The sequence below is a fragment of the Schistocerca americana genome, chromosome 7, assembly GCF_021461395.2.
Source record: "Schistocerca americana isolate TAMUIC-IGC-003095 chromosome 7, iqSchAmer2.1, whole genome shotgun sequence".
Taxonomy (NCBI): Eukaryota; Metazoa; Arthropoda; class Insecta; order Orthoptera; family Acrididae; genus Schistocerca; species Schistocerca americana.
In genome coordinates, this window is record NC_060125.1 from 365,528,468 (window position 1) to 365,553,989 (window position 25,522).

A 25,522-nucleotide genomic window follows, 5' to 3' on the forward strand; every position below is an offset into this window, starting at 1 on the left:
GCCATTTGTAACTTCAGTGGTGTCAAGCAAGAGCTCATTGGAGGGCAGGGTGGAGGTCTCTTGTGTTATCTGATGATTGGTGCCAGTAATGGCCATGTGTTGGTTAGGAGTAGTCCAGATGAGTGCCTGCAGCCAACTTGTCTACATGCTAGACATACTAGACCTTCATCTGGAGTTATGGTCTAGGGTGCAATTTTGCATGACAGCAGGAGCACTCTCGTGGTTATACCACACAGCTTGACTGAAAATTTGTACACCGATCCGTTGATTCGACCTGTTGTACTGCCATTCATGAACAGCATTCCAGGGGGTGTTTTCCAACAGGATAACGCTCGCCCACATACTGCTGTTGTAACCCAACGTGCTCTACATGGTGTTGACATGTTGCCTTGGCCTGCTCATTACCAGATCTGTCTCCAGTCGAGCACATATGGGACATCATCAGACGACAACTCCAGCGTCATCCCTGTAGTGACTGACCAAATGCGACAGGCATGGAAATCCATCCCACAAACAGACTTCTGGCACATGTAAAACACAATGCAATCACGTTTGCATGCTTGCATTCAACATTCTGGCAGTTACACCTGTTATTTATGTTCCAGCATCTCACATTTGTAATGGCTTGTCTCACGTTTACATTAACCTGTGATTTTGCAATTTTATTCACTTAAATATGTTACACACACAAATATATTCCCGAAATTTCATAACCCTACACTAATTTTTTATTTGTTTTGCAACTTTTTTTTCCATCAGTGTTTTGTTAAGAGTTATACATAATTCAGGTATTCATTTTGGCAATGCTTTATTTGTATATGTCTGTATTGTAGCATAGAGCCTTCCTGCACCAAAGTAACTAATGCCTCCGCATCAATTTCAATATCCATTTGCACACAAAAGTGACACATGCACAATAAATAAAGTAAATGGTAGCTGCTCGCCATCAGGCTGCATTGTGATAAGACCGCCACTGCTACTGGTAGTTTTGCCATATGCCAGCTGGCCTCAGCAACAAACTATACATTGGCCACAAAGCAGCAGCTGTCTTCTGGCCACTTGTCACAGTGAGTAAAAATCCTCTTTAACACTGTGAGCTACCGAAAAGCTGGTGAACACTAAAGCTTGTGAACAGGCTAAATGCAGCTCCAAGCAGGTAATAATTAGGCTTCTGCCACAGACAGACACCAGAATGATAATCTATCACTGCTACTTTTGGTCAGTTATTCGTTATGGCATTATCTTCTGGGGAATTTCAGCAAATGTCATGAGGCTCCTAGCATTATATAAGAAAGTAATTAGGAACGTTTGTCAAGTAAAAAATTAAAAATACTGTAATCCCCTCTCTTTACGGATATAAGGTGTTGATTTTCTTATGTAAAAAGTAACGTATGTATGCTTGACTTTTCTGATCCCACCACAACTATGGTACTCAACAAAGAGAATTTTGAACTTCTGACCCACCATTTAAAATGCTATGCCCAAACACATGGCAAAAAATTAGAATGAAATAAAAGGTAGTTGTATACATTTAACATGGAGACTGGTTTACTGAAAGATTGCTCTTTACTCACCTCTAGTGTTCTATTGAAGAATTTACTGACAGTAGTTTCACAGTTTGAATGAGAGAATTACATAATTTATTTTATTTATTAAAATAATTTAAACTTTTGTATTTTTCTTCAAAATGTTCTTATTTTAAATGGTGACATGTCTCCCATACACCAAATCAAATTATTTGACAATTTTATGTAATGAAATGAATAAATCACTGTTGCCAAGTGTACACGGGGATGAAGGTGGTGCAGAGTAAAGGCAAGCAGATGATATTTCAAAGGAAAATCACCAAAAAATGTTGCACACTGCCATGAAAATAATTGAAAAAGTAATTAATCTCTACATTTATTAACTAAAACAGTGTAATTCTCTTTATTCATGACAATGCAAGTTTCAATGTTTAATATGACAAATTTGCATTAAACATAAATCAATAATTATATTCTTTATAAATAAAACACATATTATTGATTCTATAGATGTTTCATTGTTGATTTCACTTACCACTGTGTAGGGCTTATATAAGATCTTTGTATACTGTAATAATTGCTGGTTGATCATCAAATTCAATTTATTCTTTTCTAGGTTCTTTGCATTGCAACAGCAACCTCAAAATTTTTTTTTTAATTTGAAATTCATTTAGGCTCTTTGAAAGTGTCATACAAACCATGTATGGTGAAACCTGCAATAATCCATTCCTCCATTTTTGGAGCAAACTGTGTGATACATGCACATAAAACTACTGTAGTGCCTGGGGTGAGTGGAGTCACTACTATGCTGAGGTAGTGGAGTGACAAGGTGTTGGGGCAGTATTGGTGGTTAGTGGTGGCTCATAAAACACAGCTGCAAGGTAAAACATCTTTATTCAGTCTTGTGTTACAATGAATGAAGTGCTGAAATGTCATAGACATGCCCCCTACTGGTCACCTACTGGCTGCACCGTCAGCTGTGGAAGGCTGTGACAGCATGCTCGATGTGTGACAACCATGTGCTGCTCTGCTGGCATTGTTTACATCACTCTGCTACATGTGCCCCAGTTAGCACTATGAGGCCATGAGTTAGGATGCCAGTGATGTGAATTTCTGCCTAGATTCTCACTCAGGTCCACTGCTGCCTACACCCTGGTACATGTGGATGGTGGTGAAATTACCCTGGCTGTGAATCACTGACCTCCAAGGCAGAAGTTTGGCCACTGCTGTAGAACCTGGAAATGGCTCAACCACTGAACTGCTCAGAGGCCGTAGGTGCGGACTTAACCCCATGAGATGGTCTGATAGAGATGGCTGCTCAGACCAGCATCATCTGCTCACTGGCACATAACATGTTGAAGATGTCAATGGGCCTGGTGGTGTGAAAGTGCTGCTAGACTGAACATAACTTTCCTAGAATCAAAGAGTATTTATAATGATTAGTGCCACATTTGTTGTGTCGATACAGTGCTTCCAGGCACAAAGAGTCCAACACCTTCATGACCCCAATGGTGCTGAAGCTTCCTTCAGGCTGGTTTATAGTTGCACTGCTTTTCTGCGATGTTTCCAAGATTGCGCACCTTGGTATGGCCACCTTGTGGTAAGTAAATAGACTTGTTTATGAAATCTCATACGAGTGCCTCTGCACCTGCTTGCTTGCCACACATACTAATGCAATGGAGCTGTTTGTCTCACAGTAATGCCCAAAATTAATTACGGCATTATACTACTTAGAAGACAGCATGGGACAGGCGGAAGATGTACTATCCTTAATTCACTCTGTTGTATAGCAAATGTGCCACGAAACCTAAGAATTGTGTGTGGAATATGAATCATACTGACTATTTTTGAGGAACTATTGAATCTAAAAGCATGAGAGCCTGTGTATTCCCTTCAGTGCTATTACAAGCCAGAATTTTGTAATTCATTTTTATTGAGGAAACAGAAATTACTCTGTGTGGCGAGAACATTACTAGCACCATGTATTTACTAGTTATTTAAAGACAGTGTGGTGCTATTTTCAAGTATCAGAAATTTAACTACAATAGTAACAATAAAAACTAATTCATTTTTACTTTAACATTTGTTTTACTTGTTTTCTATGAATAAGTGTTCCAGTTAGAGCTTCCAGGTAATGTAAAACACTGGAAAATACACAGCGTATATGAATAGATACATCCAGTGATTATAATAATTCTCTTCATTTTGTCATTATCATAATGCCAGGTACATTGTGTTAAGATATTAATACTTTTAACTCCTTGCTTTTATGGTAACATATATTTATTACATCATTAGTAGGATACATGAATTTAAAACTCATGGGAACTGGATGCAGAAGAGTCTCATACAAAGTAAAAATAAATAAACAGTAAGGGTTAACTAGACTGTATTCGGCATCATGTTCTATAAAAATAGATGTGCTCCCAGAATTTGTCATGAAAAAGTTGTATTGATTACTTGATTCCTTCAGCCTCCTCACCTTTTACTGAGTTTGAATTTCAGAGGTCCATCTGGTGCATACATGAACGTTACTTTGTATTCCAGTGGTTGATGATGATATTCCAGTTTATATGATCGAATTAGCTGTTGACAAAAATGTACTTATTTTATTTCAGTAAAACTTATGATTTAGTTGCTGTCTAAGACTCAATGAATAAAGCTATAGAATTAAGCAGTGATTACAAATTGCATCTGTGTGTTACATTAACATTTATCATTTATCTAATTCAGAACTGAATTGAGAAAAATGAATCATAGCTTTTAAAATAACTTCATGAAGAGAAAAGGGAAAGATAAAAAAAAGCGTATATAAGTGGTGAAAAAGCTGATGCATTCACCAGAGTGAAAAGCTGTTGGGGGGCAGGGGCTTATAAAATACATTGTTACTTCCACTTTCTTTCTTGTATCTTGTAATTTCCTGTTTTCTGAATAACATACTACAGTGACCAATGCAGTGAATTTCCAACCTGGAGGATTTAAGTTTTCTGTGTCTTCCCTAAAAATAAGGAATAGTCCTTTTGAGAAGGACATGACAAATTTCCTTCTCAAATCTGATTAGATTAGATTAGATTAGATTAATACTTGTTCCATAGATCATGAATACGACACTTTGTAATAATGTGGAACGTGTCAGGTTAATAAAAGATGTCTGTACAAGATATTACATTACACAAAATATTGCATGACACTAATGTTTAAGTTGTTGTGTTTTTTTCCCTTAATTTATATCCAAAAATTCCGCCAATGAGTAGAAGGAGTTGCCATCTAGAAATTCTTTTAATTTATTTTTAAATGTTAGTTGGCTATCTGTTAGGCTTTTGATGCTGTTTGGTAGGTGACCAAAGGGTTTTGTGGCAGCATAATTTACCCCTTTCTGTGCCAAAGTCAGATTTAACCCTGCATAGTGAAGATCATCCTTTCTCCTGGTGTTATAGCTACGCACACTGCTATTACATTTGAACTGGGTTGGATTATTAACAACAAATTTCATAAGTGAATATATATACTGTGAGGATCCCTAGATACTTAAATAGATGTCTGCAGGATGACTGTGCGTGGGCTTCAGCAATTATTCTGATTACATGTTTTTGAGCAATAAATACTTTTCTACTCAACGATGAATTACCCCAGAATATGATGCCATACAAAAGCAGTGAATGAAAGTAGGCATAGTAAGCTAATTTACTAAGATTCTTATCACCAAAATTTGCAATAACCCTAATAGCATACATAGTTGAACTCAGATGTTTCAGCAGACCATCAATGTGTTGTTTCCAGCTTAACCTCTCATCAATGGACACACCCAAAAATTTTGAAAATTCTACCTTAGCTACAGACTTCTGTTCAGAGTCTATATTTATTACTGGAGTTGTGCCATTTACTGTACGGAACTGTATATACTGTGTTGTATCAAAATTTAAAGAGAGTCTATTTTCCGAGAACCACTTAATAATTTTGTGAAAAACATCATTTACAATTACATCACTTAGTTCTTGGTTTTTGGATGTTATTACTATACTTGTATCATCAGCAAAAAGAACTAACTTTGCATCTTCTTTGAGCTTATATTCTGTCTCTAACGATCTCATTGTCAACAGGATGTTAAATCTTAATCTCTCTTCCTTCCATTATCTCTTGACTTGAGTCTTTCCCACCAGCATTTGTTTATTTTACCCTATTAATTTCTCCAGTTTTTATCTCTCATTTTCTCTCAATGGTGGAATTTATGAAAACCAAAGATTTAACTCTGTTGTTAATGTACTATTGCAGTGATTTCTGTTTCTCAATTTTAGCTTTTGTGTTTCATAATGTTTCCCTGTTCCTTCTGTATTTCACATGGATCTCTTTGACATTGATGAGCTATTTTGTCTTTCAAAATTTTACATTACAGTATTGGAGAACAGCAATCTTATTGTGATTAAATTATTTTAAAAAAATCTTGATACATTATTTAAAAGCAATCTTGATCGCAGCCAATTTTAACTTCCAACCAGTTTCAGGCTTTTAATTATGGACCATCATCAGAGTTTGCACTGTAATAACAAAATTAACAGTGCTATATTACATTGAGAAGCCAATGTTGTAAAAGTATACTCTACAATGATGTATCATTACCAATCTAGATGACAGCGATGGTGCCTGACCTGCTGTGGATGCCTCAGTCACTGTAACTGATGCTGATGGCTAAGCAGCGATGAGTTACATAGGTTAGAGAGAGGGCACTCCAGAGCTTAAAGCATAGCTATCAGCCAATAGGGAACAACTTACATATCGTTTTGAGTCTTCATTCTTAAATACATATCTTTTAAATTTAACTAATCATGAAACTAATTGATATTCATTAATGGTTCATAATCTATCTTATCCCCCCCCCCCTCCCTCCCAAGGACCATGGACCTTGCTGTTGGTGGGGAGGCTTGCGTGCCTCAGCGATACAGATAGCCCTACCGTAGGTGCAACCACAATGGAGGGGTATCTGTTGAGAGGCCAGACAAACGTGTGGTTCCTGAAGAGGGGCAGCAGCCTTTTCAGTAGTTGCAGGGGCAACAGTCTGGATGATTAACTGATCTGGCCTTGTAACACTAACCAAAATGGCCTTGCTGTGCTGGTACTGCGAACAGCTGAAAGCAAGGGGAGACTACATCCGTAATTTTTCCTGAGGGCATGCAGCTCTACTGTATGGTTTAATGATGATGGCGTCCTCTTGTGTAAAATATTCTGGAGGTAAAATAGTCCCTCATTTGGATCTCTGGGCAGGGACTATTCAGGAGGACGTCGTTTTCAGGAGAAAGAAAACGCATTCTATGGATCGGAGCATGGAATGTCAGATCCCTTAATCGAGCAGGTAGGTTAGAAAATTTAAAAAGGGAAATGGATAGGTTAAAGTTAGATATAGTAGGAATTAGTGAAGTTCACTGGCAGGAGGAACAAGACTTTTGGTCAGGCGAAGACAGGGATATAAATACAAAATCAAATTGGGGTAATGCAGGAGTCAGTTTAATAATGAATAAAAAATAGGAGTGCAGGTAGGCTACTACAAACACCACAGTGAACACATAATTTTGCCCAAGATAGACATGAAGCCCACGCCTACTACAGTAGTACAAGTTTATATGCCAACTAGCTCTGCAGTTGATGAAGAAATTGAAGAAATGTATGATGAAATGAAAGAAATTATTCAGATAGTGAAGGGAGACGAAAATTTAATAGTCATGGGTGACTGGAATTTGGTAGTAGGAAAAGGGAGAGAAGGAAACGTAGTAGGTGAATATGGATTGGGGGTAAGAAATGAAAGAGGAAGCCACCATAGCTAACACTTGGTTCAAGAATCACAAAAGAATGTTGTACACATGGAAGAAGCCTGGAGATACTGACAGGTTTCAGATAGATTATATAATGGTAAGACAGAGATTTAGGAACAAGGTTTTAAATTGTAAGACATTTCCAGGGGCAGATGTGGACTCTGACCACAATCTATTGGTTATGAACTGTAGATTAAAACTGAATAAACTGCAGAAAGGTGGGAATTTAAGGAGATGGGACCTGGATAAACTGACTAAACCAGAGGTTGTACAGAGTTTCAGAGAGAGCATTAGGGAACAATTGACACGAATGGGGGAAAGAAGTACAGTAGAAGAAGAATGGGTAGCTTTGAGAGATGAAGTAGTGAAGGCAGCAGAGGATCAAGTAGGTAAAAAGACCAGGGCTAGTAGAAGTCCTTGGGTAACAGAATAAATATTGAATTTAATTGATGAAAGGAGAAAATATAAAAATGTAGGAAATGACGCAGGCAAAAAGGAATATAAACGTCTCAAAAATGAGATAGACAGGAAGTGCAAAATGGCTAAGCAGGGATGGCTAGAGGACAAATGTAAGGATGTAGAGGCTTATCTCACTAGGAGTAAGATAGATACTGCCTACAGGAAAATTAAAGAGACCTTTGGAGAAAAGAGACCCACTTGTATGAATATCAAGAGCTCAGATGCAAACCCAGTTCTAAGCAAAGAAGGGAAAGCAGAAAGGTGGAAGGAGTATATAGAGGGTCTATACAAGGGTGATGTACTTGAGGACAATATTATGGAAATGGAAGAGGATGTAGATGAAGATGAAATGGGAGATACATAACTGCGTGAAGAGTTTGACAGAGCACTGAAAGACCTGAGTCGAAACAAGGCCCCGGGAGTAGACAACATTCCATTAGAACCACTGACGGCCTTGGGAGAGTCAGTCCTGACAAAACTCTACCATCAGGTGAGCAAGATATATGAGACAGGCCAAATACCCTCAGACTTCAAGAAGAATATAATAATTCCAATCCCAAAGAAAGCGGGTGCTGACAGATGTGAAAATTACCGAACAACCAGTTTAATAAGTCACGGATGCAAAATACTAACGCGAATTCTTTACAGATGAATGGAAAAAACTGGTAGAAGCCAACCATGGGGAAGATCAGTTTGGATTCCGTAGAAATGTAGGAACATGTGAGGCTGTACTGACCCTACGACTTATCTTAGAAGCTACATTAAGGAAAGGCAAACCTATGTTTCTAGCATTTATAGACTTACATAAAGCTTTTGACAATGTTGACTGGAATACTCTCTTTCAAATTCTGAAGGTGGCAGGGGTAAAATACAGGGAGCGAAAGGCTATTTACAATTTGTACAGAAACCAGATGGCAGTTATAAGAGTTGAGGGACATGAAAGGGAAGCAGTGGTTGGGAAGGGAGTGAGACAGGGTTGTAGCCTCTCCCCAATGTTATTCAATCTGTATATTGAGCAAGCATTGAAGGAAACAAAAGAAAAATTCAGAGTAGGTATTAAAATCCATGGAGAAGAAATAAAAACTTTGAGGTTCGCCGATGACATTGTAATTCCGTCAGAGACAGCAAAGGGCTTAGAAGAGCAGTTGAACGGAATGGATAGTGTCTTGAAAGGAGGATATAAGATGAACATCAACAAAATCAAAATGAGGATAATAGAAAGTAGTCGAATTAAGTCGGGTGATGCTGAGGAAATCAGATTAGGAAATGAGACACTTAAAGTAGTAATGGAGTTTTGCTATTTGGGGAGCAAAATAACTCATGATGGTCAAAGTAGAGAGGATATAAAATGTAGACTGGTAATGGCAAAGAAAGCGTTTCTGCAGAAGAGAAATTTGTTAACATCGAGTATAGATATAAGTGCCAGGAAGTTGTTTCTGAAAGTATTTGTAAGGAGTGTAGCCATGCATTGAAGTGAAACATGGACGATAACTAGTTTGGACAAGAAGAGAATAGCAGCTTTTGAAACGTGGTGCTACAGAAGAATGAGAAGATTATATGGGTAGATCACATAACTAATGAGGAGGTATTAAATGGAACTGGGGAGAAGAGGAGTTTGTGGCACAACTTGACAAGAAGAAGGGACAGCTTAGTAGGACATGTTCTGAGGCATCAAGAGATCAAAAATTTAGCATTGGAGGGCAGGGTGGAGGGTAAAAATTGTAGAGGTAGACCAAGAGATGATACACTAAGCAGATTCAGAAGGATGTAGGTTGCAGTAGGTACTGGGATATGAAGAAGCTTGCGCAGGATAGAGTAGCATGGAGAGCTGCATCAAACCAGCCTCAGGACTGAAGACCACAACAACAACAACAACAATCTATCTTACAGCCAGCCTCATAAAATGCATGACAATCTACTGTATGAGGCCCAGAGCTTCATGTGGATGGAATAATTAGCACTATAAGATCATTAGTTCTACAGCTACTGCTATTTATTCGGGTAATGAAACCAAAAGTATGGCATATTAACATGACAATTATACATACTGATTATTTCTATTAGCAGTCAGCTATTTAAAGTCTTAAAAAACATTAGAAAAAATGTACAGCATATTAATATAAAAATTATAGATATTGACTTATTTCTATCAGTATTTAGTTATTTAAAGTCTTAAAAAACACTAGGAAAGGTGTATTTTACAACTTTAAACGATATGTAAGTTATTCCCCATTGGCTGACAGCAATGCCTGAAGCACTGGAGTGCTGTCTCTCTACCCTATATAACTGGTGGCTGCTTAGCCAGCAGTATCAGTTACAGTGACTGAGGCATCCACAGCGGGTCAGGTGCCATCGCTGTCATCCAGATGGGTAATGATACATCATTTTAGAGTATACTTTTAAAACATTGGCTTCTCTATCTAATATAGCACTGTTAATTTTGTTATTACAGTGCAAACTCTGATGATGGTCCATAATTAAAAGGCTGAAACTGGTCAGAAGTTAACATCGACTGCGAACAAGACAGCTTTTAAATAATTCTATTTTCTTTTGTCTAGAGTCACCTGTAAGACATCTTGGAGGCCTGGACACTAAGAAAGTTGAGTTGCTGAATTGATATTCTTGTCAATTGCTAAAAGTACTGAGATAAATTTATAAGTCCAATGAATTCACAAGTCTCTTCAGGAACTCTGGACTGGTTCCAATTGCTATGTTCCAAAGCTTGTTTCAAGCAGTTTCACTCCCTTTGGCATTATTTGAACAATACCAGAATTGTGCAAATACATACAACACAACTTTGTGTGTCAATGTGTTAGAACAACTGGTAAAATACAATGTTTGGTGCATGATTCAAAGAGTGGCAGCAGGAAAAAGAAGCCAACAGAGAGTTGTCTAGGCAACTATATTCAGATAGAGTGAATACCAGTAACAGAAAATTTTCACTGCATAACCAAATAAAACACTTTTGGTTGTGGGCCAAGAGCTACAAAAATGGTTTTAAAAATTGAGTCTCATATGACAATTGTAAAAATATTATTAAATCAACTAAGAAATGTCATAATAATACTGAAGAGATACTGAAAAAAAAAACATTTAAAAATGTCTCAATAAAAAGAAGAATTTCATTACAAACAAGTGCTCAAGGCCAGGAGTACTTTTTCCATGTGAGACATCAAAATCATATTGTTTTCTAGTCGGCGTCCGTGTGATATTATGGATGGAGCTTAATCACTTGAAAACTGATACATAGGAGAAAAGAGTTGTATTGATTTCATATTTCTGAATCATTTTGCTTATGTGGTCAGTAACTTAGAGATGAACAGTATCCTTACAGAAGGGGAATGTAGTTCTTCACTCTTCTTATTAGCGTAGTTAATACTATTTCATTTGAAAGCCATCTCTATGGATAAACCATCATAGATGCTGGCCTTGGGTGCCTCCTTTAAGAAATGCTGCTGTGATTCCAAGTTGCTATTGTAACTGATACTGAAATAGTATTAACTGTGGAATAAAGAACAAACTGCAAGACTGTTTCTGCCACAAAATAGGCATACCTGATCACCTCTACACCTCAGAAGTCTATCAAATGGTGTGTGGTTGTGGCAAAGTGTGTATAGGTGAAACCATGAAGCCAGTGAGAGAATGGACTGAGAGAATGGATTGATGGGCACAAATATCACAGATGTGTAAAACAAAGGGTGAACTCTGCAGTAGCGGAACATCACAAGAATTGTGACCAAAATACAAAATTAAAAAAAAAGAGCATATCCAAAGAAAATAAAATTTGTAGAACAAAAGTCTGGGAACCAAATAAGATTTCTAATAACAGAAGCAATTTCAATAGACAAGATGGCCATGGGCTTCCAGTTATTAGCTCCCCACCATCAAGGAAGTAAACAGCCAGCCACAGTGCATGAGGAATACAAACAACAAGGAAACTCATCTCTACAGAATGAAAATAATATTTTGATAACATTCCCCCTATCTTTCCCTGCCTGTTATCGTTACATATCCAATGACAATGGTCAACAAATAGTAATCAGATAAATTTTATTCAATAACTCCACATCTTCAGAACAAGCAAGTGAAAACTCCATTTTATAAGTGAATATTACACTGGTCTTTCACAGTGTTCAGCTAATTGGAGATGCCTGAAGGTCCTGAAGACAATCCCAGAAGAGTGGCTCAAATGTCAATCATGTGACCTAGCAACCTAGAAGACTTTATCTTCGAATTGAATATTCTTCAAATGCCCAAATGTAAAATGTAAAAACACCATTAAATTGGAAGCACATTACCTTGGCAAGTAGTATCTGCATTTCCAAATCAGCAAATCTGCGACCCAGACACATCCGTGGACCATGGCCATATGGCAGTGAAGCAAATGGGTGCACATGCAGCCCTGAGCCACCATCATTTGCTTTTAGCCATCTCTCTGGTAAGAACTGCTTTGCATTTTTCACGTACTTCTCCATGCTTCCTGTTACTATTGTTGGGAACACAAGCTGTACCTGCAAATATTTGGCACTAACTGTTAGATAGTAAATACAGAAGTATAAACCATTACTGATAAATTTCACATTAATGAAATAATTATCTCTTTTTATCTAATTTTTATTCAGTTTGTCCTCTTTGAAATGACACAAAGTAATAAAGTACATCAGAATATATCCATATGTTCTTAAAATAAAAAAGAAGAATGAAAAAAATAAAACATTAAAGTAAGAAATTATTAAATGAGAAATAACAATAAAAACAAGGATAATAGTAAAAAATATACAACATAAAAATATGACCTGCTATACCTCAACATACAATATGCTAGCTAACAATATAAGGAGGCGAGCCAGCCTTCGGATTAATCTGCACACCCCACTATTAATTTTTGGTCTGGTACAGTGGATGGTCTGAAGATTTTTTAGGAAGTTTCCCACATTCATTTAGTAAAGAAGTAGAAGACAGGGAAGAAAGAGAGACTACTGGATGTGTTGGTGAAACAGAAGGCTGTGCAGTGCTAGAGTGGGAGCAGGGAAGTGGATAGGTGGATGAAGGACAAGTTCTAGCAAAGATTGAGGCCAGGGGGGTTGCAAAACTGTAAGATGTATTGCAGGCAGAGACACCACCTGTGCTGTTCAGGGTGTAGGGAGTGTTCCAGTAATATGGGCTCTGAAGCAGTCATTGAAGTGAAAGCACATTGTGTTTGTTCAGTAACGGGGTGGTCCAGCTGACTATTGGCCACAGTTTGTTAGTGGCCATTCATGCCGACAGACAGCTTGTTGGTTGTCCATGCAGATTGCAGCCCAGTGGTTGCAAATTAGTTTGTAGATCACATGACTGTTTTCACAGGTAGCCCTGCCTTTGATGGGATAGATGATGCTAGTGACCAGATTGAAGTAGGTGATGGTCAGAAAATGTATGTACGATAAAGCTCTTACCCCTAGCTCTATTACAGGATTATGAGCTATGAGGCAAGCTGTTGGGTGCAGGGGTGGTGTACAGAAGGACATGGGTATTGCATAGGATCCATGGGCGACGGAATATCACTGTCGGAGGAGTGGGTAGGATACTCCCCTTTTCAGGGCATGATGAGAGATAGTCAAAATGCTGGCATAGAATGTGATTCACTTGATCCAGTTCTGGGTTGTACTGAGTCATGAGGGGAGTATTCATTTCTGGCCAGACTGTGTCAGTGTGGGAGATGGTAGCTGACTGGAGAGACAAGACACAGGAGACCTGCTTCTGTACAAAGGTGGATTGTAATGTTGTCTGTGAAGGCCCCAGGGAGACCCTTGGTATATTTGGAGAGGGACTGATCGTCACTACAGATGCAGCAACCACAGATGGCTAGGTTATATGGAAGGAACTTCTTGGTATGGAATGGGTGGCAGCTGTCAAAGTAGAGGTATTATTGGTGGTTGGTAGGTTTGATATGGATGGAGGTATGATGTACCCTTCTTTGAGGTGGAGCTCAACATAGAGGAAGTTGGCTTGTTGGCTTGTTGGCTTGTCAGATTGAGGAGGACCAAGGGAAGCAAATGGGGCAAAAGGTGTTGAGGTTCTGAAGGAATGTGGATAGGGTGACCTCATCCTCAGTCCAGATATATCATCAGTGAATCTGAACCATGTGAGAGGTTTGATATTCTGAGTGGTTATTCTCTAGATGGTTCACGGCATAGGATGGTGCCATGTCAGTGCCCATTGCTGTCCATGGATTTGTTTGTAGGTGATGCCTTCAAAGGTGAGTAATTATGGGTTAGGATATAATTGATCATGGTGACCAGGAAGGAGATTGTAGATCTGGAATTAGTTGGGCACTGGAAAAGGTAGTGTTCAAATCACAGCAAGGCCAGGGGTATTAGGGATGTTAATGTAGAGGGAGGTGGCATCAGTGGTGATGAGCGCAGTGTCATGTGGGAAGGAATCTATGGAGAGTCAGTGCAGAAACGGTTCGTGTCTTTGATATAGGCAGGGTAACAGGCTGCAGGTGATGGCACATGAGTGCAGAGATTCTCTAGGTGGGGGCACAGTAAATGTCTGCAATGGGACATCCTGAGTGATTTGTTTTATGGACTGTAGGAAGCATGTAGAAGGTGAGAGTGTGATGAGTAGTAGGGGTGAGGGAAGAGATAGGGGAGGGGTTCTGTGATGGTCTTAAGGATTTGAGGAGCGACTGGAGATCCTGTTGTATGTCTGGAGTGAGGTCACTGTGGCAGAGTTTGTAGGTGGATGAATGTGACAACTGATGGAGTCCTTTCCACCAAGCAATCCCTGTGGTGGATCCTTTGTTGGTAGGTAGGATTATAAGGTCTCTACTCATCCCCACCACAGCACAGCCTCCTCGTTACCCCTATCACATCAGCTGCAGTTTCTCACAGTCCATCCACATTGGCCAGAGACAGTGAGAGTTGTGCTTTCATGAATGTGTGTTTGTTGTCTATATTAGGCATTTTGGCTAAAAGCCTGCATGTGTGCATGTCTCTGACTCTGTATCTCATGTATATGATGAGCTAGAATCTATACTTTTCATATAATTGATGTCATTTTTTGTCACACACTTCTTTATAAGAGAAATTGTTAGCAAAAATTTTAAAATACATAGCTGCAGAGGTCAGTTACTAATTATTATTATTATTATTATTATTATTATTATTATTATGAACAGAGGTTTCATTGGATTTTACCCCTTTTGGTATGTGATAACCACCAATGATCGTGTCCTGCTGGAGTGTCCTTCCATTACCAATCACTGTTGAGTACATCCTAGAAAGATATCAGAATGAAATTACTAGATGAGTAATGCAAATAACAAAGAAAAAAGAATGAGCCATAGATGCACTGATACATCAATATTGTTAAAAATATATAACGAGTAAAATAATTTTAAATCAGGAAAAGCTGAATGCTGAAATTATGGTACGAAAAATACAAAGCCTGCAGTTGGTTGGTTGTTTTGTGGATTAAGGGGACCAGACTGCTATGGTCATCGGTCCCAAAGCCTGCAGTAATAGAGCAGATAGATACAGCAGTGGCACTTTTTGTAGAAAAAAATAAGTGTACAGCCTAAACAGTAGTTAGAGGTACACAATTAGAATGACAACAGCTGAGTACATCCTGAAATATTCATTAATCATGCATTTGGAAAAGTAGCAGCATTACATATGAATAGTGTTTAAGTTTAGTTGTGCATGTATGTGTATGTGCTTGTGTGATCCATGATTTTGACTTTCATTTATCTGACATCTGATTTCAGTCTCCAGATAGAAATTCACATCTCTGATCTCTCAATGTTTCTCAAACTTGCATTATGTCTTCTACACAGCCTTTTTAGCTCAACCTGCTCTTCATCATTTCTAGGCTGTGATTGAAGTCTCAATAATCATTACAATACTGATTTCTAAATCTCTGTGTGCACATGACATACTGAACTTAATTATCTTGTGATATCATCCAGATCCATTATGCTTTCATGCTTTCTCCTTTGTTACCTTTTATGAAAAGTTTACTATTCGTACAGGTAAGTGGAGGATTCCAAATAAGACTTGAAGACCACTTCCTCTTTGTTTGTACAAAAATATCCAATAGCTACTAGATTATAAAGCCTGAAATGTTAGATTTTGGCAAAAAAAGTCTGCTGTGCCCTTTCAAAGGAACCATCCCAGTTTTTGTCTGAAGCAATTTAGGGAAATCATCGAAAACCTAAATCAGGATGGTCAGAAGTAAGTTTTAACCATCATCCTCCCAAATGCAAGTCCAGAACCTGCACCACTTCAGTCGTTTCTTTATGTTGGTGTGTAGAATGTGTGAGCGTGGCAACATACCGTATGACTTTTGGAAAAACATCATCCACACAATTTCATAGATTGCAAATACTGACAAGTACAAGAATTATTGCACAATCAGCTTAACGGCTCATACAGCCAAGTTGATACCAAGAATAATATACAAAAGAACAGAATAGAAAATTGAGGATGAGTTAGCTGACAATCAGTTTGGCTTTAGGAAAGATAAAGACACTAGAGAAACAATTCTGGCATTGAAGTTGACATTGGAAGCCAGATTAAAGAAAAATTAAAACACATTCATGGGATTTGTTCAACAATGAAAAATGATGCAAGATGTTTGAAATTCTGAGAAAAATAGGGGTAGACTATAGTGAAAGATGAGTAACATACAATATTTACACGAGCCAAGAAGGACTAATAAGAGCAGCAGTCCAAGAATGAAGTATTCAGATTAAAAAAAGACAGACAGAGATGTAGTCTTTCACTCCTACTGTTCCATCTATTTGTCAAAGACACAGTTACACAAATAAAAGAAAGATTTAGGATCTGAATTAAAATTCAAGGTGAAAGGGTGCTAATGACAAGATACATTGATGTCTTTGTTGCCCTTGTGAAAATGAAGAAGATCTATATGATCTGCTGAATGGAGTTAACAATATAATGAGTACAGAGTATGGACTGAGAGTAAATCAAAGAGAGATGAAAACAATCAGAAGTAGTGGAAATGAGAACTGTGAGAAACTACTATTGGGATTCATAATTACAAAATAGACATAGTTAAGGAATTCTGCTACCTAGGCAGCAAAATAAACAGTGATGGACAACCCAAAGAGGACACAAAAAGCAGACTAGCACTGGCAAAAAGGTCATTGCTGGCTAAGAAAAGTCTACTCATATGAAATATACACCTTAATTTGAGGAAGAAATTTCTGAGAATGTACATTTGGAGCAAAGCCTTGTATGATAGCAAAATATGGACTGTGGGAAAACCAGAAAAGAAGAGAATCAAAGCATTTGAGATGTGGTACTATAGAAGAATGCTGAAAATTAGGCAGACTGGTAAGATAAGGAATGAGGAGGTTCTCTGGACAATTGGTGAGGAAAGGAATATGTAGAAAACACTGACAAGGAGAGGGAACAGGTATTGAGATATCAGACTAGAGGGAGCTGTAGAGGGTAAAAACTGTAGAGGAAAACAAAGATTGGAACTGGAATACATTCAGAAAATAATTGAGGACATAGGTTGCAAGTGATACTCCGGGATGAAGAGGTGACTGATGACTCAAACAATGTCAGTGTTTCTATAAGCTTTTTTTGTGTTTATGAGTGCTAGCTACTACTGTGTGATGTGAATGCCATGTTGGTGTCATCATCTTTGTCCCATGGCATAAATTGTGAAGGGCAACAGACACATTTTAACTTCCAAGGACACAAAAAACTCAGCATTTTTAATGAGAATTTTTTGTTAGACCTTAATAAAGATCAACAACTTTGTACCCTAGAAAAATATATCTGAATTCACAGGCTTGAGTAGTAGCAGGACAATAGTACAGTGTTAACATGTATCTCAAAAGTTTGTTGTGATAAGAGTTTTGGATTCATTTAAGAAGTTCTATCTTTTTATGACAATTATGTATTGCTTACCAGTTGCAATTTTTTATCGTATTTTGTGTGGCTATATTGTCTGTAATTAATTTATAATTATTGAAGATATTTCAAGGTATACATTCAGTAACAATTTTCCTGTTGTTCAGATACTTTATTTCTATTCATTGATACAGTATTTTAATCCCATACTTTGCCTTGTTCCCTATAACTTACTTATTCCTCTTTTTCTCTAGCTTTATTTTTACACTTGATTTGTCTATATAACTTGAAGTTACTAAATTTTATAATTTTACCTTGTGCTATTTATGCATATTTTGTACTAACATCTCATATTCCAAGTGAACAGTTTTTGATGAGGTTACTTAAAATCAGTGACTGTTCATTCATATTTGAGTTTTCTAGTGGGTCCCTAAATCCCTTCAGAAAATTTATGCAGTAATGCCATCACCATGATTTTCAGTTTGTTTGTTATATTCAAAAATTGTCCATAAATAATTAAGTTTGATCTGGATCTGGTTATGGGAGAAATAGCTGCAAACTTAAATGAAAAACATGTATGAAGAACAGTGACCTGATCAGAGATTATATCTAAGAAAGGAGGCTGACTGTCAGCTACTGAGACAGATGAAACAGCAAAAGGTGTGACAGGAAAAAAAAAACATAAAAGCTCAAGATGTTAGGCTTATTCAGCAGCAAAAAAAGCCACCTGACAATGGCTAAAAGTAAGAAAAGACAGGAAATTTGGATTATAAGAGTTGAAACTAAATTACAGACTACTGATAAAGAGCTGTGAACCATTACCTCAGAAGTAAATTTAGCTGTTTGGAAATAGAAGAAGAAACGTTAGTGTCTGAAGTGTTCTCAACACAGATATCTACATCTACATTTACATCTGTACTCAGCAAACCACTGTGATGAACATGGCAGAGGATGTGTCTCCTTGTACCAGTTACTAGAGTTTCTTCCCATTCCATCCACATATGAAGCATGGGAAGAATGATGGCTTGAATGCCTCTGTGCATGCAGTAATTATTCTGATCCTATCCTCATGATCCCTATGTGCATGATACATTGGGGACTGTAGTATATTCCTAGAGTCATCATTTAAAGCTACTTCTTGAAACTTTGTTAATAGACTTTCTCAGGATAGTTTATGTCTATCTTCAAAAGTCTTCCTGTTCAGTTTCTTCAATATCTCTGTGACACTCTCTCATGGATTAGACAGACCTGTGATTATTTGTGATGCCCTTCTCTGTATATGTTCAATATTTCCTGTTAATCCTTTTTGGTACAATCCAAACACTTGCACAATATTCTAGAACCAGCCACATGAGTTATTCGTAAGCAATCTCCTTTGTAGATTGATTGCAGTTCCCCAATATTCAACCAATAAACCAAAGTCTACCACCTGCTTTACATGCAACTGATCATTCGATTCATATCCCTACCAATTTTTACACCCAGGTGTTTATATGAGTTGGCAGATTCCAACAGTGACTGGTTCATATTGTAGCCTTAGGGGGTTATGTTTTTTGATGTGCACAATTGTACATTTCTGCACATTTAAAGGAAATTGCCAGTCCTTGCACCACTTTTGAAATCTTATCAAGATTTGACTGAATATTATTTCTTCGGCTTCTTTCAGATAGTGCTCTATTAAAGATAGTTGCATCATCTGTGAAAATCCTGATGTTACTATTGATAATGCCTACAAGGTCATCAATATACAACATGAATAGCAAGGGTCCCAACATGCAGCATCCTCCCTACCAAAAAGTGCTCAATCTAGTCACAAATTTCACTTGATCCCCCATATGACCATATTTTTGACAACAATCACAGGTGTGATACTGAGAAAAATGTTTTTTGGAAATCAAGAAATACTGCCTCTACTTGATTGCTTTGTTTCAAAGTTTACAGTATGTCATGTGAGAAAAGTGAGTGTTGGGTTTCACATGATCTCTGTTTTCGGGATCATTGCTGGTTGCCAGTAAGGAGGTCCTTCTGTTCAAGGTACCTCATTATATTTGAACTCAAAATAGAATAAGATTCAACAACAAATCAATGTCAAGGATATTGCACAGTAGTTTTGAGGATCACTTCTGCTATCCTTCTTGTATAAGGGTGTGACCTGTGCTTTTTTTCCAAGAACTGGGCACAGTCAGAACAGTCAGGTGAAAATTCAGTATAGAATCTGACAGGGATTGCATCAGGCCCAGTAGCTTTGTTCAGTTTTAATGATTTCAGTTGTTTCCCAATGCCACTGATACTAAGACTTATTTCGTTCACCTTTTCAGTGGTACAAGAATTAAATTGCAGAAGTTCTCCTATGTTTTCCATTGTGAAGGACTATTTATTAAAATGGAGTTAAGCACTTACACTTTTGCTTTGCTACCCTCCCTCAATTTCAGTTCCTGTCTCATTTGCTAGGGACTGGACACCAATTTTGGTGTGGCTTACAGCCTTCATGTACAACCAGAATTTCTTTGGGTTTTGTGAAATATCATTTAGTAATATCCTGCTACAGCAGTAACTGAAAGCATCATGCACTGCTCCCTTGACAGCCAAATGCATTTCATTCAGCACCTCTCTATCCATAGCCCCACACTTTGTTTTAGACTCATTATAGAGTAACTTCTGTTTCTTCAGAAGCTGCTTTACAGTGACTGTTACCATGGAGATAATTAGGAATGCTTATTTGGGCAAGGATAGCCAACTAAATAAATTGTGTCCTCAATCAGAATGCCTAGACAATGATTTTACCTCCACACTCTTTGAAAGCAAATGAAGCGTGTTAGCGACAGTACTGACATACTACAGTAAAAAAAATTGAGAAGTACTGATAGAGTACATTTGTTAATAAATGTCCATGCAAAAAATGTAAAATTCTAATACTAGTAAAAAGATTAGGAAGTCAGGAGAGAGCTATGAGTGAAGTTGGGTGATGAGCTTTGCACAATTGCACTGAGAGACCAGTGCAGTTGTTGAAAACTGTTGTTGGACCCTACTCCCAAATACTGAAGGAGTGATTCTAAGAAAAATTATCCTGTCTGTATGAGAGGCAACCTAAAGTGGTTATAGGAAAAGGGGCCAAAGTACTGATGACCCAGGTTCAAGAAACAGTGCATGCCAAGCAGTGTTGTATATGCATGTGTGTTCAGGTGTCTAGAAGGTGAAAATGAGAGTTTTTAGCAAGGTCACTCAACTGCATAAACTATACTAGAGTGTTGTGCACATAAGGAGATGGATGGTGGGGTGATGCTCAGTAGTGTGGGTACCATGTTGTGTGTGTGCATGTGAAATGATTACCACTGATTTTCATGTTAGTCTAGGCGTCATGTCGCACATTATGTGTTGTGTAACAGCAGCAGCAGCAGTTTTCTGAGGCACATAAATTTTTCTAGGAACAAAATCAGTGTCCTAATATTGTAGTTACCCCAGTATTGCCAGTTAGGAGGGCAGGTAATGGCATAGGATGGAGACAAAGAGTACAATGCTAATGCTGCAAAGTATTCTCCACTTCTGTATGTGCAGAACACAGCATGTACCTACCTTTTTACCTGAGAGACCAGTATACATGTTCAGTTGTTGAAAACTGTTGTTGGACCCTACTCCCAAATACTGAAGGAGTGATTCTAAGAAAAATTGTCCTGTCTGTATGAGAGGCAACCTAAAGTGGCTATAGGAAAATGGGCCAAAGTACTGACGACCCAGGTTCAAGAAACAGTGCATGCCAAGCAGTGTTGTATATGCATGTGTGTTCAGCTGTGCTAAAAAAATATAAGTATGCTAAAAAAATACTAAAAAAATATAAGTATACAGAGTCTTTGATAGTCAATTTCTTTCAAACAACATGACATATAGCTAACATTCGTGCTCAGAATGAATGTTTTCAGTAACTATACCATGTTATTGATGTCAGACCGATCAAATTGTAGCTGTCAATATGCGGGGAGTGACAGCTGCACACAATTTTTGGCACTTCCTGGCAGATTAAAACTGTGTGCCAGACCGAGACCGTGCTACTTTCAGTGTTCTTTGTCTTTACCCTGTAAGGTCTCTACAGGGTACAAGTGAAGAGCTGTTAGCTCTACATACCATGGTAGTTACTGAATAGTACCTATTTGACCTATCCTTTGGACAAATAGAAAATCATGCAAAATGAACCTGACATATTCACACAGGTAAATTTTTCTATCTTGCCACATTCCAACACCCCCCTTCCATCCACAACCTAATGGAGAAGCCAAGAGAATTGTCCACACTTTCAAAACTCAGATGAAAAGATATCTCCAGGATCACTCCACCAATGCACCACTAACTTTATTTTTTGGGCAGTTACAGGTCCACACCCACGGGAGACAAAAGTTATGTGGAACTTCTCTGAGGATGGCTACCCTGAACCCTCTTGAGCCTACTCATGCCAATAACACAGCCAGCATCATCACTGCCTGCTTTCAAGTTCCATCCCAGCACCTTAGCATGGACGAAAGGATTTGGTCAGCAACCAGCCTGTATTCTGGAAAAAATCGTTCAACACTGGGACCAGAAGGTTTTTAGAGTGCAGCTTCCAGGCTTGTACATGCCTTTTGCCCCACTGCCAGCTGACTAACACCATACCACAACAAGAGCGACTTACCCTAGGTTTCATACATCCCCAGAGGCTGCCTTTGCTGGACTATGAGAGGTCACCCAGTCACCAGCCACAAGTAATTCCAGATGAAAACGAAGACATGCTGCTGGCTTCTCCTGCTCCATCTGCCCTGCTGCCACAGTCCACACCATGCAACCTTCGCCTCTGGCCACGATGTTCTCATCCATATACTCTTGTGCCCCAAGTCATCAATTGGAGGAGGACCCCATGTATCTGGTGTTCATTCACAGCAAATGCCTCCCTGTTCCCCAAGGGTGACGGGGTGTGGTATCCACCACTATTAAATCTCTGCACTGAGCAGTGGCCCACTATCATGCACAGACAAAAATTCCTTGTTGGCTGCACTTCTCTGTGCGCAGCCCACTGCTAGCATTGCAGGCCTCCTTCAGGCACACATGCTTCAAACCACAGTGATTGGCCACTCATAACATTCAGTGACTGGCTGCCTGGAATGTACAATGACCCCAACTGCCAGTTCCATTAACTATGGTGCCTTATTTTATGCCGCTACTGACGTCTACAAGCCAGTTCTCATTGTGTGATGTTCTGTTCCACAACCAGGAAGTGCTACACTGTGGTGGACTTGCTGTTCAATGTTGATTTGTCTGTGCTCTGGATTTAGAATCCAAATGCTATACCGGAACTTGGACTTTAACGTTCGCTGTTATAACCACCATCAATATATATAATTTTCACAAGTGTTTATCTACAACTCAGAGCCCGGCGACAAAATTATTTTGTATCAGTGTTGTCCCAATAAACTGTAGAAATGTGCTGACAAGATGTGGTACTTTTAAAGAAAGACATATCCCCCCCTACACTAATACCCAACCACCCATTCACACACACACACACACACACACACACACACACACACACACACACTCTCTCTCTCTCTCTCTCTCTCTCTAATCCCCGTTACATCACTTCCTTGTCCACATGTATGCAGGGATTTACAGGAGCCCAGAAAACACAATTTTAACATACAGTACTATTTAATTTATATTACATCTCACCAAACTACAAACTCCTTGTTGTCATGAACTTACTTTAGCATGCAGTGGTTGTATGATCTACACTATCCATTTTGCAGTCTTTGGGATTTGCTAGACATCTTACTGCCTTCTTTCGTTTTGAGTGTACATTGATATCAGATTTTTCTGATGGTTATGTGAAATATTGCAAGATATAAGAACTGACACTTGGACTTCTTGCTGTTCATGATCACCAAGGTCTTTGATTATGCACAGGTAGAATAGTACTACCAGTTTCATATTCATCTATAGCACTGTTGTTGCAGTCTTCAGTCCTAAGACTGATTTGAAGCAGATCTTACAATAGGACTGCATGCCCTCGGGTAATATAATGGTTACAGCTTTCTTTGCTTCCAGCAGTTCACAGTCTCAACATAGCAAGGTCATGTTCACTAATGTTCTTGTCAGCCATATTGACAGTTGTCCCTGTAACTACTGAAAATGCTGCTGTCCCCTTCAAGAATGATATGATTGTCTGGCCTTTCCACAGATATTCCTCTTTTGTAGTTGGCCTTCTATATGGCTATCTACATAACTGAAGCAGGAGAAACCACCCCACTTTGGCAAGGTTCATGGTTCTTTGGGGGATTCTTCAGAACACCGATATCTATTTGGTATGTTTATGGCTGACTTGCAAACCCTTTACGCAATTGTCAGTGACCCTGTTTAAGGCTGGCATATTTCCAGTATCATATCAGAGCAACCTGGAATTACTGAAACAGAATCATCACTTCAGCAGCTTTTGATGCACTGTCTTGTACTCGTATAGCCCCTGTAACTCATTTGACCTCTGTGACTGGTTGAGGAAATATTGCACTACACTGCTACAAGCAATGATAACTGAATTTCAATTTGTTCTAAAGATACTCATTAAATTTTCCTTTGCATTGTTAATTTAATTTGAATCAAATAGTTCTTATGAAGGACATTACTGTTTAGCATTATTATATGGCTGAAGAGTACATACCTGAACACTTCCTTTATAAAAGCACGCAAATAATGCATCTGGTCTAGATGGCTGGAGGTTATATGTGTCTCAGCAGATGGCAGTAAATTCAACAGTTCTTGATGTATTTTCTCTTGTTCAGCAGGGCGTGTTGCCAGCTGGTATAGAATGGAGCATACAGCCATAGAAATCTGTAAATATAAAAACAGTTTGCTACATAACTTTAACAGAGAAACAAAGACAATTTTAGGATTACTTTAAACAGAGCTTATGAACTGCTATGCTATTTTTGAAATACAGATAGTGAAATGATTCAGCAGCAAAACAATCACATAAACATTAAACATCTGGCTCTTGAAACAAGAATTACTGTCATTCTGAACAAAATGGCCATAAGAAGGGATCCTAAGAGAACAGCTAAGTTACTCAAAAACCTGAAAGAATAAAATATTTGGAAGAATGGAATAATGACGAAGTATGAAAGACAAGAAGTGCATTGAGAGGAAAAATGCAATAATACTTACAAAAACTGGAATAGGCTCATCATACAAGAAATCTAAAAATGAATGACAGCGACTGACTCATCCTTTTATAGTCCCATGATCAATCAACCTTATCTTTCTGCTAAAGAATTTCACTTAACTTTCCTCTGTATATTTCTATTCACTTTTCTTGAATGTTTTAGAAGCAGACTATATGTACCTATATTTTACACATCACTTTAAAAGTTTTAACCACCTAAAATACCTATAAAAATGATACACAGTATCTTGTCTCTTTATAGTCCGTTCTATAACAGAATCAGTGCCCAAGTGACCAGTTCAGCACTGTAGAAGGTAAACAGTTCTACAACACATGGAATTAGTGACACTAATATATACACCTGGCCAGGTAACTGAGCCCATTAAAGTACCTTAATCTAGGGCACAGGAAGATGTGACAGCCCGGAATCAGATCCACCTCGCAGATTAATGGTGGTGGCCAATTTGCTGGCCAGTCTGTGTGTGGTTTTTGGGCACTTTCCCACATCCACACCAGTATCTATATCCCACCTCAGATATGCAAATCCTTTGAAAAACGATGTCATATTTGCCCATGTGATTACACCAGATGCAGATGAAAGTGGAACTGAGAGGGGGGAGGGGGGGGGGGGGGGGGGGGGGGGAAAGCTGGCAGTAGCTTTGATATGCAAAGTCAAACTGCCTACAG

At 38.4% G+C, this 25,522-nt stretch overlaps 1 protein-coding gene across 1 annotated transcript in view; it reads right to left on the reverse strand.

Moving 5' to 3' along the window:
• Nucleotides 1–3,829: 3,829 nt before the first annotated feature.
• The window catches only part of LOC124622938 (probable cytochrome P450 301a1, mitochondrial), a 128,169-nt gene continuing 106,476 nt past the window's right edge, over nucleotides 3,830–25,522 (reverse strand). Inside the window, exons 7-10 of the mRNA XM_047148729.1 lie at nucleotides 24,335–24,504; nucleotides 14,971–15,049; nucleotides 12,088–12,300; nucleotides 3,830–4,112 (exon numbers count right to left, since the gene is read on the reverse strand). Of these exons, the coding sequence (XP_047004685.1) occupies nucleotides 4,005–4,112; nucleotides 12,088–12,300; nucleotides 14,971–15,049; nucleotides 24,335–24,504 (570 nt within the window). The 3' untranslated portion in view covers nucleotides 3,830–4,004. The remainder of the gene's footprint in view (nucleotides 4,113–12,087; nucleotides 12,301–14,970; nucleotides 15,050–24,334; nucleotides 24,505–25,522) is intronic.